A 13,067-nucleotide genomic window follows, 5' to 3' on the forward strand; every position below is an offset into this window, starting at 1 on the left:
CTGATAGGGATTGTATTGAATTTGTAGGTCAGTTTGGAGAATATTGCCAGTCTAAACAGCAAACTTGCTTTTACTGCTTTGGACATACTTGGACCAATATTCTCATCTTACAGCTCCTGAGTTTACTTGTTACCAGTTCAAAGGACTATTCTGTCTAGTCTCTTAATTTCAAATCAAGTTCCCAGCTTGGATCCTTGCTCCATTCAGCTGTAGTGGGGCCTAGAGGGACAGGATTGTGTATATAAATAAACATGTAAACATTGCTGCTCAGGGCTTATTCCTATGGGTGAAAGAAGGAAGTTCTCAGAAGAGGGGTGTGAGTTTGAGAGACAAAACAGAGTTGTCAATCACACTTTTCATTGATGGAGGCAATGTATATAGTCCAGGATAGAAAGGCTCTGGAACACTTGCAAAGTATAGTGACATAGAAACCTTGAGGTACATCCATGGTTGGAGCAGGAGGAAGAATAGAAGCCAGCAAGCAGGTAGAGGAGATACAGTTGGAGACAGAAGAAACCCCTGGAAATGCAGAATAATGAAAGTCTCTTTATGAGGAAGAGAGAAGAAGCATTAGGCTGAGAAACTCTACATTTGATTACTAGGATTTTATTGATCAGACTTGCTTAAAAGCCTGACAGATAAGTAATGGCAAAGTACTAAGTCATTTATTTAAAGACTGGATTGCCCCTGCTAGACTAGTGTTTCACCAATTTGATTTATTCAGGTACTACCTCCCTGACATTTACTAGAACAGAGAACTACATATAGTATCATTTACTTAATATTTTCTCTTAAGTAGTTCACTTTTAAAAATTAAATGCATTTATTTTTCAAAGGACGCTTTAAAATACCACCATACATAGAAAACCAATATAGGCATTTCTGCCATAATGTGATAAATGCTTCTGAAAATCCATATATATTTTTCCAAGTCACACACCAAAAATAACAGTGCTCACGGGCAAAATGAGGACAGATCACTTAGCATCTACAGAACTTAAGACTTCTAATATAAATATAAGTATTAGCATACTTTAAAAGACACTTCAAATTCTTAACAAATACATACTTAGTAAATATGGAACTTTAAAAAATGAAGTAGTTTGAGGCTGTTGAGTTACAGAGATGAGAGCTGAGTGGTAGCATCACCCTAAATTGCAGGAGCAAAGCAGGTGCGAGCATCTTTGCTAGAAACAGTGCTGTAGCGAGGGTGGCAGTGACTCACTGTCTTGTGTTGATTTCTTTTGCACAGAAAGGGAGGGAACGATGTTGTAAGCACTTTGAAAATACAGTCAAAATGAACCCAGGAGAAGCTGCCAGGAGAAGAGGATCATGTATATTACTAGTTTCCTTTGCTGCTGTTTTAATAAAAACAACAATATTGATTTTTACTTAGATATTATGGTCGGTCAGTGATTTTGAGTTTAAAACTTTTTTTTTTTTAATTAAAAAGGGAGATTAATAAGTGTTAAAGAGGTACGCTGATACTTGTTCCTTATCTGAATCTTCGTCTGATTGATTCAGCATTATTTTATGTCATGTCCACAGATTCCCTAAAATCATTTTGTAAACCGTGAATAATATATGGTGCATGCTTTGGGAAACCCTGGGCTACTAGACTGTTTTATTCATATTGATCAACCACCTGCAATATCTCAAGACCCAGTACAGGTCTCATTGACTCCTCTACAAGGAAAAGTGTACTTAAAGGGGTATAGGATCATGTAAAACCTAAAAAAGTGTGAGCTGTTTCCTTCCACCCTTTCCCTCTTTCCCTCTCCCTCTCTTCGTGTCTGAAGAAAAGAAAAAGCCATCATGTAGGTGAGTGTTGTTGGTGGTAGTTTGAGGTTTCTAGAAAGGGTCCCAGAGTTACAGATTCTAGTCCCTGATGCACAGTTGTTATCCGGCGACTTCCCCCACTGGACTCCTGGGGATTTTGTTTTCTTTCCCATGTTGCATGCCCGTTTCCCCTATATCCCATCACTCTTGATTTACTCCTATTCATGTAACAGACCCCTTGAGAAAGGGATCATATAGGGTACAGTATTTTTGATAATAAATGTCATAAAATGTCTTTTATAGTAGCTTTGCTGATTATTCTAAGTTGGAAATAATTTTCCTTCAGAATTCAGAAGACTTTGCTCCATTATGTCTTCTAGCTTCCAGTGTTGAGAAATTTGAAGCCATTCTGATTCGTGATCCCTTATATTTTTTTCTCTAGAAGTTTATAGAATCTTTTGTTACCCTGTTACTTTAAAATTTAATTTGATAGGCATTTTGATGGACTCTGTTCTGATAACTCCAGTTAATCTGATAGCTCAAGTCATTCAGTTGTGTGTTTTTTTTCCTATGTGTTTTGGTCTTTATCATCCATGTCAGTGGCTTTCCTCAACTGTCTGGTAATCCTTGGCAGTCTGTTCTTTTTTATTTTTTATTTTTGTTTTTTTAACATTTTTTATTGATTTATAATAGTCTGTTCATTTTTAAAAGGATAGAGTCAAACATCTGATTGGAATCTTTGAATGCTTAGGTTAGGCTTGTTGTCTTTGAGCTTCATGAGAAGGTATGGGGAATTCATGTCAGTTTCTTTGAGCCTGGTTGCCCAGCTATGGAGAGTTGGTTTCTGCCTTCAGGCATACAGTTAGCGTATTTTCAGAATAGTATCCATGTTCTCAGCTACACCTGAAATCCTGCTGTCTAGATATCCTCCATTTTACCTTTTGTAGGAATAAAGACCTGCGCCTTCTTATTAGAAGGGTTTCAGGGAACTCTTTGGGAACACTGAGTTCTACTTTTCTTCGAAGGAGTGTAAAAAACACAAAATAATCTCACTTATCACTTAATTTACTGATAGAAAGCTGACCTAATGTGAAATTCTTATGAAAGTTACACCCACTGGTGTTGCCTTTATCAGTCTGTATCTTTACCCTTTCTAAACTTTTAGAAGCCTTTGTCACTTCTAAGAAAATGAAATAGCACAACCCTCCTTTTCCGGGTTAAGCCTACCCTCCTCTCCCCCAACCAAAAAAAAAAAAAAAAAAAGATCAGAAAAAATTGATAGCAACCAGTTGCTTCAGAAAATAAGCTTATCTTAAAAACAAAAATTCACCCAAGACTAGTTTTAAAATATTAAAAACATGAAGTAGCAGCACTTACACACGATCCTTAACCTTTTGCTTCAGTAATCTCACACCTCGGGTGTTAAGCGAAGTACCGATAGCCCTGATGATGTTCATTTCAGGTTCTCTGTTAGGACAACTAAGGCACACCTTTGTTTTTAAGATGTGTTCTGATTTCAGAGATTTACAATCTGAAAAACTTTGCAACTTAAAAATAGGTTAAGGATGAATTAGAAATTGGTGTGGGGGAAGTTAAGCAATTTGGCAGAAGGCCACACACAGCTGATAAAAGGTGGAGGTAGATTTTGAACAGATATCCATGTATTGTGCTTCTAATATTAGAAGGTGACACCCAAAAAATGTTTTGTTAGGATGGATAAGATTATGGGTAACTTTTCCCCTTTATCCCCCTCCCCAATTTTAACTATATCATATTTTAAATAGAAGTGTAATAAAAACAAGTTACCAGAGTGGAAGGAAAGAGCCAGTATCAGGAAGCTAGTCCCGGCAGCCACAAGGTTAAAATCTGGCACTTCATGTGAGCAACTGCCTGCCCCACAAAGCACTGATCTTATCTGCTGTACGAATAAAGAATGATGATGTGATAAAGCCCTGGTAAAACTTGTGAGTGCTTGTGGCGTTAAATATTCTGTTGATAATCTTGGCTCTCTTACTGTGTAATCTTGGACAGTTTTATTTAACTTTGAGCCTCAGTTTCCTCATCTTCAAAATCAAGATAATAGTATCTCTCAGAGTTCTTGGGAGGATTAAATGACATAATTTTTATAAGAAACTGATACTTACTACATATAATGAAATGTGACAGTCTCTATTATTATGCATACTGTAGTATGTGCTCAAAAGTATTACAGATACTGAAATGTAAAGAACTCAGCTGTTAGCTGATATGATCATTTTTGCTGTTTACTTGTAACAGAATTTTAAGGAATTCATTTTTTGGTGACTATATCTTGTTGCCTAGTGAGTTTTAGCGGGTGTCAAAATAGAGAAACTAATATTGCTATTGTTCACATAGCCAGTCTGTCAGATATTTGTATTTTTTATGACACTTATGGTTATAATTTTATGTTACATATTAAAGTAGCCGTTTCCCTGGATAATTGACATCAATTTTAATATTTAATGTGTTGTGGATTCTACAATTACCGTCACATTGGTTTTGAAGTCTAGATTGAAGAACTCCTTTGAGTCAGGTGTCATGCTAAGTTCTGGGAGAACAAAGAGGCATGTATTTATTCTGTCCTCAAGGAACTTACAGTCAGGCCGGGAGGCAGACATATAAATAAATTATTACAGTACAGGGCAGGAAGTGCAGTTAATAACATATATGTGTATAATATAAATATGAGAAACAGGAGGGAGCAATTTTTATGAATTTTTATATTTTTTATGAATAGGGAGCAAAGAAGGGAAGCTTTATGAGGGAGAATTTTAAGTGTGTTGTCTGAAGAACATCACAGAGGACCCAAAGCCTCAATAGAGGCGTACAGAATTCTACTGAGGGGCTGCCTCAGAGAAAGACTTGCAGAAACCTACTTCGTACATTTTAAGGTTCTCATACTATATAGAGATTGAATCTCTGAAGCCATCCAGAGAGATGGTTAAAAAAACAAGTTAAATACTATGAATGAGTATAATCTTTGATGTGTACACTTTGGAGAAGGATTTAAATTGAGGGTGGAATCTACATTTTAAGTTTAGTGAAATAGAGTTAACACCACACTCTTATTTGATATTTTCTTTAAAAGCAGAAAAGAACAGGAACACAGAAGACCTCACAGCAACAGAGATCATTGTAAGAAGCGATAAATGAGAAGATAAAGAGAAGGGACTATTTTGAGAGAGAAAGAAATAATAGAACTTCAACATAGGGTAAAACAATTTAGTAAAAGAGACTTCATAGTGTAAGAACCATAAGTCTATAAGTTCTGTGCCTTAAAAATGTCACATTATTTAAAAGTTAGTGAACCATGTAACCTAATCTGTGTTGGAGAATTGTCTTGGGTTGTTGCCAGTGAATCCATTAAAGTAGATCTCTTCACAATAAATTTGAATAAGGTCTCAAAATAACTAATGGTGCCTGAGAAAAGAATGAAAACTTAGTGTACTGAGTTTTTTGGTTCTACATAGTAATGAAATACATGAAAACGAGAAGAATCACGTGAAGTAGGAGAAATGTAACATAAGGTGGAATTGGCACACACACGGAGAGAGTTCACTGGTGGAACTAAGGATGACACTTTGACTAGATGGATCCTGAAAATAGATCATTCAAGTGCAAGAATACGTATTTTGTGTGGATAAATGCATTTGGGAAATCAGTGAAGCTCCCATAGGGATTCTGGGCTTTAAAATTAAACCAGTAGCTTTCAGACTTAGTAGTGTTCCATACTAAATTTCTCACTTTATAAGGTGTGTGTACCCGAATCAAAGATTTCTCAAGATAGTACTTACCTGTACTATGTGTGATACATTCTGCTCTGCATTACTTTTTAAGAAAGCTGGTCATGACTCACCGAAATGATTTTCTAAACACTAATGGGTCATACCTCACAGTTTGAAAAGGTGCTGAGTTAGTCTAGGAAAGAAAGAGACTTACATTTTTGAAGTCTTCCCTGAAAAAGCTGGCAATTAATTAGGAAGGTACCTATTCTGTCCTTGTTTGGAACCCTATTGGGTGCTATTTTAGTTACACTGTAGTCCCCCTTTATCCTTGGGGGATCCTCCAAGTCCCCCAGTGGATGTCGGAAACTGCAGATAGTACTGAACCCTATACTGTTTTTTTCGTATCCATATATACCTATGATAAAGTTTAATTTATAAATTAGGCACAGTAAGAGAATAGCCAAGTTGCCAACATCACTGGGCCTTTTGTTAAGTAAAATAAGGGTTACTTAAACACATGTACTGCCGTACCGAGACAGCTGATCTGATAACCCGGAAGGCTGCCAGGTGACTGAGGCACAGGTAGAGTAAGTGTGCAGCGTGGATGTGCTGGACAAGGGGATGATTCACATCCCAGGCAGCAGGAGGGGGCCGGGGCAGCGTGAGATTTCACCACAATACTCAGAAGTCAAAAAGCTTACAAAGGCATGAAGTTTAAAACTTAGGAACTGTTAATTCTAGAATTTTCCACTTAATATTTTTGGACCGTGGTTGATCTCAGGTAACTGAAACTGCAGAAAGCAGAACTTTCTAGGTAGCAGGACTACTGTACCAACCAAAAGGGCCCAAAGAAGGCAGCTGAAGTGGATCTTAAGATAGAGCCTATCAGATTGTTCAGAGGTTTGGCCTTTGACTCTTCCTTGCTGCATAGTTCAGAGCTTTGGGTCTTTCTGCTGTGGTTATTTTGTTTACTCCTAAACTCTGTACTATTTAGATTTTATAAATCATCTTTTAACTTGGATATAGGAAAGGTATCTTTGTCTAACTTTCTGAAAAGGAATATTCATGTAGAGAATAAGTGAGTTTGAGTGATAATGACAAGTGAAGTATGATAATGAAAATGGACATTTTGGTATACAGAGATACCTTCAAACTCCAGTATGACAGAATGAAGCATGAAGTCAATAAAAGGCAAACTTCTTGGTGAACCTCTGGAACCTGCCACCCTCAGATATTAGGCTAGAAATAGTAGATTCAGAGAAATTTTGATAAACTCATGATTGACGGATAGAGTAGGCAACTACAGAAAGCTAAGATGTCTAGCACTTAATGAGTTGTCCCTTTTTCTGTCATAAAATACCTACCCCCTGGTGTCTTTCAGAGACTGACTTTGGGGTTAGGCCCGTTACGGCACATTTTTAATGGAAGAGTAGTCAAAGTGGAGGAAGCAGAGGAGGGTAGGTCTAGGCCTTTTGGTTTCTGAGGTGCTCTGTAATGGGGGTGGGTGGAGGAGAGGGGGTCTGGAATGCAGAAGGAAGCATATTAACTTAATTGTACAATTCCTAAATTTATAGAATTTAGCTATTATAATAAATGATGAATATGTTGCATCCTTTCTGGTAAACGTTAAGTCTTTGTAGATTACAAATTCTCAGGCTGTCTCATCATATAGATGTTTAAGGTCAGGAAACTTTTGTGATAATAAAGCTACTGTTTTGTATATGTGAAGAGAGTTATCTAAAAAAAGATTTTTTAATCATTGGACAGAAATGAGCTTTTAAAAATAGATTCCATATAAACTTTTTGTTACCAAAGGTATCTTCAAATGGCATACTGAACAATCCTGTTTCAAACAAAACACTTTCATTAAGAGTTGAAAAGGTTGGATAAATACCAAGTAATACTTCATGAACATTTTAAATTTCTTTTTTTATGTTTGGTTTGCTTTTGATAAAATACATATAGTACTTAAGTGTATTTTTAAAATGTGTTGGTGACACATGGTGGCATTGGCCCCATCTTACATTATGGAGAATAACCTATAGTTTTAGCAGTGAAGTCCAAAAGTTTTTCTCCTTAAATATGTAAGTATGAAATACTTATTTAAAGCTTAAAAGTTTTCTTATTAATTTTCATGAGTTTTTGTATGTTAGGGATAGTAATCCTGTTATTATTATATCCTGTCCTATTATAGGGAGATATTTAAATGATTGATTTCTCCCAACATAGTGAATTTCTCCACCCATAAGAGAATGCATTTGTTCTGAAACCATTCTTGGGCACTGTGAAAGACCTTTCTCTACCAGAAGCAAAGTTCTACTTTGGACTATCTAGTTTCATTATGTCTTTAGGTGTGTACGTGTGGGTGTGTGTATGTTATGTCTGTGTTTCATTCGAGAGTAGTATCCATGGGATTTCTGAATGTCTCCATTTAAGACTGAAGTGTATTGCTGCTGTATGGTTTTTAGAAAATGCTTTTTTTGGGGGGGGAGTAGAAAAACTGGGTTTATTTATTCATTTTAATGGAGGTACTGGGGATTGAACCCAGGACCTCGTGCATGCAAAACATGTGCACTACCACTGAGCCATATACCCTTCTCCCCCAGAAGATGCTTCTTGTTTTCAGATGTGTACCGTTTTTTTGTAAATTTATTAAGGAATACCTTGGCATAGAGCTTCCTATGATGAACAGGTTAAAAGTGTACCCATTAGCCCTGCGGCAACTTGTAGGACCATTGGCCTTCCTGGGCTTGTCTGCTTATCTAGGCATACCTTACAAATATGCTCCATCATTTTCTATGAGTGACATGTTAAGACACTGTCTTAGCATGCTTCTCAGCCTGTAAGTAGTCCTGATATGGACATGGAAAAATAAAAATTATGAATGATAATCTAAAACTTGAGAATTAAAGTGGATTTACTTTTATTTTGTCAGTTTTTATTAAACTGACAGTTATTGTAGTATGCTTTCTACTAAGCACCAGCACTGTTATTTTCTAAGTGCCTATAAGACTTAGAATTCATCTTAAAATAACTATGTTCTTAGACTTAGGCTACAGTTAAGCCTTGTACGTAGGTTCTTTAGCCAATAGATTATAACAGTCTTCTCCCACAATTAAATATAGAATGCAATTTATTGCAGTTTATCTTTTGCTGAGTAGTAGATATCTTTTTAAAGGTGCACTACCAAATGCAGATTTCATGCACAGTTACTAGTTCTTGACAGGTCTTTTCTATTAAAAAAAATTATTATTTTTTTGCAGCATTATTCTGGTTCCTAACGATTCATTTAACAAATGTTTGAGTGCATTTATGTTCCAGGTACTTAGTCCTGAATTAAGGACTAAGAATACAGCAATGAACAAGATAGGCAGGGTCCGGCCCTCATGGAGCAGAAAGAGGGTGGGAGGTACTGACCAAAACCTGTAAACAGTTAACATAGTGGTAAGTGGCATGAGGAAAACAAGACAGAGTCATTTTTTGTTTTGTTTTTTTGAGGGGGGAGGGGAAGGGGAGGTAACTAGGTTTGTTTGTTTGTTTGTTTGTTTATAAATGGAGGTACTGGGGATTGAACCCAGGACCTTGTGCATGCTGAGCACGCACTCTACCACTGAGCTATACTCTCCCCACCTAAGCAGGGTCATTTGATGGGAGTATGGAAGTGAGGTCTTCTGACTAGAGTGGAGAGAGAAAGTTTCTCCAAAGAGATCTTTTATGTGAAGACCTTAGTGATGTGAAAATGCCAGCTTGCTTGTCTCTGTAGGTTTCGGCCTTCCAGGGGAAGGGAACAAGAAGTGCTGAGGTGTGAAGCTTGGCATGTTCAGAAAGAAGGAGTTTAGCTTTTTTTTATTCTGAGTCTTAAATGGGAGAGAAAGATGAGTTGCATTTTTAAGATTGCTCTGGCTGCTCTGTATCTGTAGATCATGGGAGCCACATCATTTCAGGCTAGTGAGATGCTCAGATGAGTCTTCCTCTTTAGTTGGGAAAAAAGATCTAGGGAAAAGAGAAGCTGTAGATGCCCCTAAAATGACCTCTATCAAAGGATAGAGTTAGGAGTTTGTTGGGGCTCCGGTATCCGTGCTTAAAGTGGGAGGCAGTGTGTTGTGGCCCTGCCACTTGTGAAGGCTGTGGGATCTTGTCCTGACCCTCCCCTTACAGAAACAAAACAGGCTTATAGAAGTTTATAGTGTAACAGTAAAATGTAAAAAACAAAAAGTAAGTAGATGATATATAAAAAGTAAAAATTCCTCACAACCCTGCTGAAATAATCGCTATTATACTTGTTTTATTATTCTAGATTTTAGGTTTTCCTCATTTTAGATTAGTATAGAAGAGGTTCAAGCTGTATTTTTCATTTTTTTGTTTTGTCTCAGGTAGCTTTTCCCATCTTTGCACATACAGGTCTACTTCATTTATCACATGAGTATTAACATGATTTAATTCTCTTGTTAAGTATTTTGTCTGATCCCCAGTTTTGTTAGGGTATGAATAAGGCTGTAATGAAGATGCTTGTATGTGTATCTTTATACACTTGTCTTATTCGTCTGTAGGATAAATTCCTAGAGTGATAACTGAATTCCTAGATAAGTCTTACATTTCAAATTTTTAATAGTTTTTACCATATTCTCCTCCAAAAAGGTTGTGCCAAGACTGTGTGAAAGTAATGCCACATAGTGATCTTAAGTCTCTAAACTTCTCTAGTTTCCTCAGCCGTCAGCTAAGAGTAGTTACTATCTATCATCCCCTCTTCATTCAGGTGTGCAATGTGAGAAAGAGCTTAGCACATTGCAAATATTCAGACAGAAACTTCTGGTTAAGAACAAGACATTTGGATTAAATGATCTTTAACTCTAGGCCATTTTAGCTTGACTAAATGATTTCAAGTGTCAGTGTTTTGTTTGAGAACCTAAGGGCTCTGGAGTCAGAGCTGCCCAATTCTGAATCCCACCTCTGCCAGCGAAAGCTCAGCTGTAAAATGGGAGTGTAATTCCTACGGAGAGTATCCTCTCAGGGTCAGGTTGGATACCGTGAGAGGGATGTATGCAGTATATGCTGCCTCATAATAGCAGGCACCTAGTGAATGGTAACTATTGCTAGTAATAAAACAAGTTTCTGAAGGAGGAAAGGTTGAGGAGGATGGGACTCCCTGTCAACATCACTGTTTTCTAAAGGAGGATGTGCCTCTCGCTTCTGCGTGGCTGCTGACTCCGTCACTGCAGGGCTTTGCACGTCCTCACCGCAGGACACCTAACTTCTGTTGTGTGACTGTCTGTGGACTTCGATTGCAGTTTTCTTGTGGCCCAATTAAAACATTTGGTTATTTTTGATTAGGTAACTCTTTCTGCTTGCTTCTGTTCATGAGCTTTGTTTCTGCACCAAAACCAAACTCTGAATGTTATGGTGGAAAGTTCATGTACTTTAAATGTAAACAGATATAGAGTCTGGTTATTTTACCTATCACCTGGGTGTTCTTGGGCAAGTAGCATGGTTTTTCTGTGCTTTATTTGTTTAAAAAATAGCAGGTGGTTGGAGGAAGGGATTTAAAATCATTTGGGATCCTTAACACAAATTAAATGAGATCATTGATAGGTAAAGTATCTAACACACATCCTAGAAATACTAATTTCTTTTCTTTCCTCAAAGGCAGAAAATTATGGCTTACACTTTTTTTCTCATACTACTAACGTGTAACTCATACTCAAAGGTAGTTGCTCTTGCTTAATATACAATAACCAAAGAGGAAGACAAATTAAAAAAGGAATTGAAAAGGACTAAACTAGAAGTCAAAAGTCCTGGGCTCATGTTCCAGGTTGGCTTTTAACTGGAGGTATAACTTCTGGTGAATTTTTTTTCCTGGATATATATATATATATACATTTTATTGAAGTATAGTCAGTTTACAGTGTTGTGTCAATTTCTGGTGTACAGCACAGTGCTCCAGTCATACGTGAACATGCATATATTTGTTTTCAGATTCTTTTTCACCACAAGTTACTACAAGATATTGAATATAGTTTCCTGTGCTACAGTGTGAACTTGTTTGTGTTTTATATATAGTAGTTAGTGTCTGCAAATCTCGAACACTCAATTTATCCCTACCCCCCACCCCATAACCATAAATGTGTTTTCTGTGTCTGTGAGTCTGTTTCTGTTTTGTAAATAAGTTTGTTTCTTTTTTTTTAGATTCCACATATAAGTCATATTGTATGGTATTTTTTTTTCTCTTTCTGGCTGGCTTCACTTAGAATGATGATCTCCAGGTCCATCCATGTTGCTGCAACCTTTGAATTTTTTGATCTCTAGTCCTCATTTTGCTCATTTTCGAGTTGTCTATGAAGTATTTTATGGAAATACACTAAAATCAAAGTTTTCTGAATAATTAAGCAGAAGATTTCACCTACAAGGAAGTCCACATGCTGTGCTGTTTGCACAGTTACTCTATATAATATATTGTTGTTCAGTTAATTACTTTTGTTTAAGAATTATAATTCTTTTCTTTTTTTTTTAAACCAGGTTTAAGTATTTTGTAAGCTGCATCAATGGAGCACATACAAGGGGCCTGGAAGACGATCAGCAATGGTTTTGGATTCAAAGATGCGGTGTTTGATGGCTCCAGCTGCATCTCCCCTACAATAGTTCAGCAGTTTGGCTATCAGCGTCGGGCATCAGATGATGGCAAACTCACGGATTCTTCTAAGACAAGCAACACTATCCGTGTTTTTTTGCCAAACAAGCAAAGAACAGTGGTACGTGAACATTCCTCTCAAAAAATTTAGCTGTTCGAGGCCTGTAGAAAACAGTATGGATCACGTTGCCTGTCTTACAGACAGGCAGAATCTTCACTGTCACTTAGGACCTTTATTGATTAATTTTTAAACTTTATTTTATTTTTTATAGTTTTTTTTAATTTATATAGTTGGTTTTTTTAATTGGTATAGTTGATTCACAATATTGTGTTCCTGGTTTATATGTAATGGAATCGCTTCAGCAAAGTAATTCAGTCATAAGTATATTTTCAGATTATTTTCCATTATAGGTTATTGTAAGATATTGAATGTAGTTCCCTATGTTATACAGTAAGTCTTTGTTGCTTATCTATTTTATGTGTAGTAGTTTATATCTGTTAATCCCTGGTTTGTCCCCCACCCCCTTCCCCTTTGGTAACCATAAGTTTGTTTTGCATGTCTGTGATTCTCTTTTTGTTTTGTATATAGATTCATTTGTTTTCATTTGTATTACTTTTCAGATTCTACATGTAAGTGATATATAATATTTGTTTTTCTCTGTCTGATACACTTAGTACGATATTCTCTAGGTCAGTCTATGCTGTTGCAAATGGCAGTATTTCATTATTTTTGTGGCTGATTGTACATAGGCACATAGAGACCCCATATAGGTACCCCCTCTTCTTGTACATTGTAGGTAGGTATGTATACGTACCCCACCTTCTTAAACCAGTCATTTGTTGATGAGCACTTGGGTTGCTTCCATGTCTTGCTGTGCTGCTGTGAACGTTGGGTTGCATGTATCTTTTTGAATTAG

The 13,067-nt window shown here is 36.7% G+C and overlaps 1 protein-coding gene across 4 annotated transcripts in view; it reads left to right on the forward strand.

Moving 5' to 3' along the window:
• RAF1 (Raf-1 proto-oncogene, serine/threonine kinase) overlaps positions 1-13,067 on the forward strand; it is a 59,401-nt gene that overhangs the window by 21,992 nt on the left and 24,342 nt on the right. For 3 of the 4 annotated variants that reach the window (XM_064496234.1, XM_031470933.2, XM_064496235.1), the window contains one exon: positions 12,039-12,271. In XM_064496234.1, the coding sequence (XP_064352304.1) occupies positions 12,065-12,271 (207 nt within the window). In that variant the 5' untranslated portion in view covers positions 12,039-12,064. Of the gene's footprint in view, positions 1-12,038; positions 12,272-13,067 lie in introns of those variants that run through there. The other variant, XM_031470934.2, reaches the window with a different exon arrangement.

Source organism: Camelus dromedarius, chromosome 17 (assembly GCF_036321535.1).
Source record: "Camelus dromedarius isolate mCamDro1 chromosome 17, mCamDro1.pat, whole genome shotgun sequence".
Taxonomy (NCBI): domain Eukaryota; kingdom Metazoa; phylum Chordata; class Mammalia; order Artiodactyla; family Camelidae; genus Camelus; species Camelus dromedarius.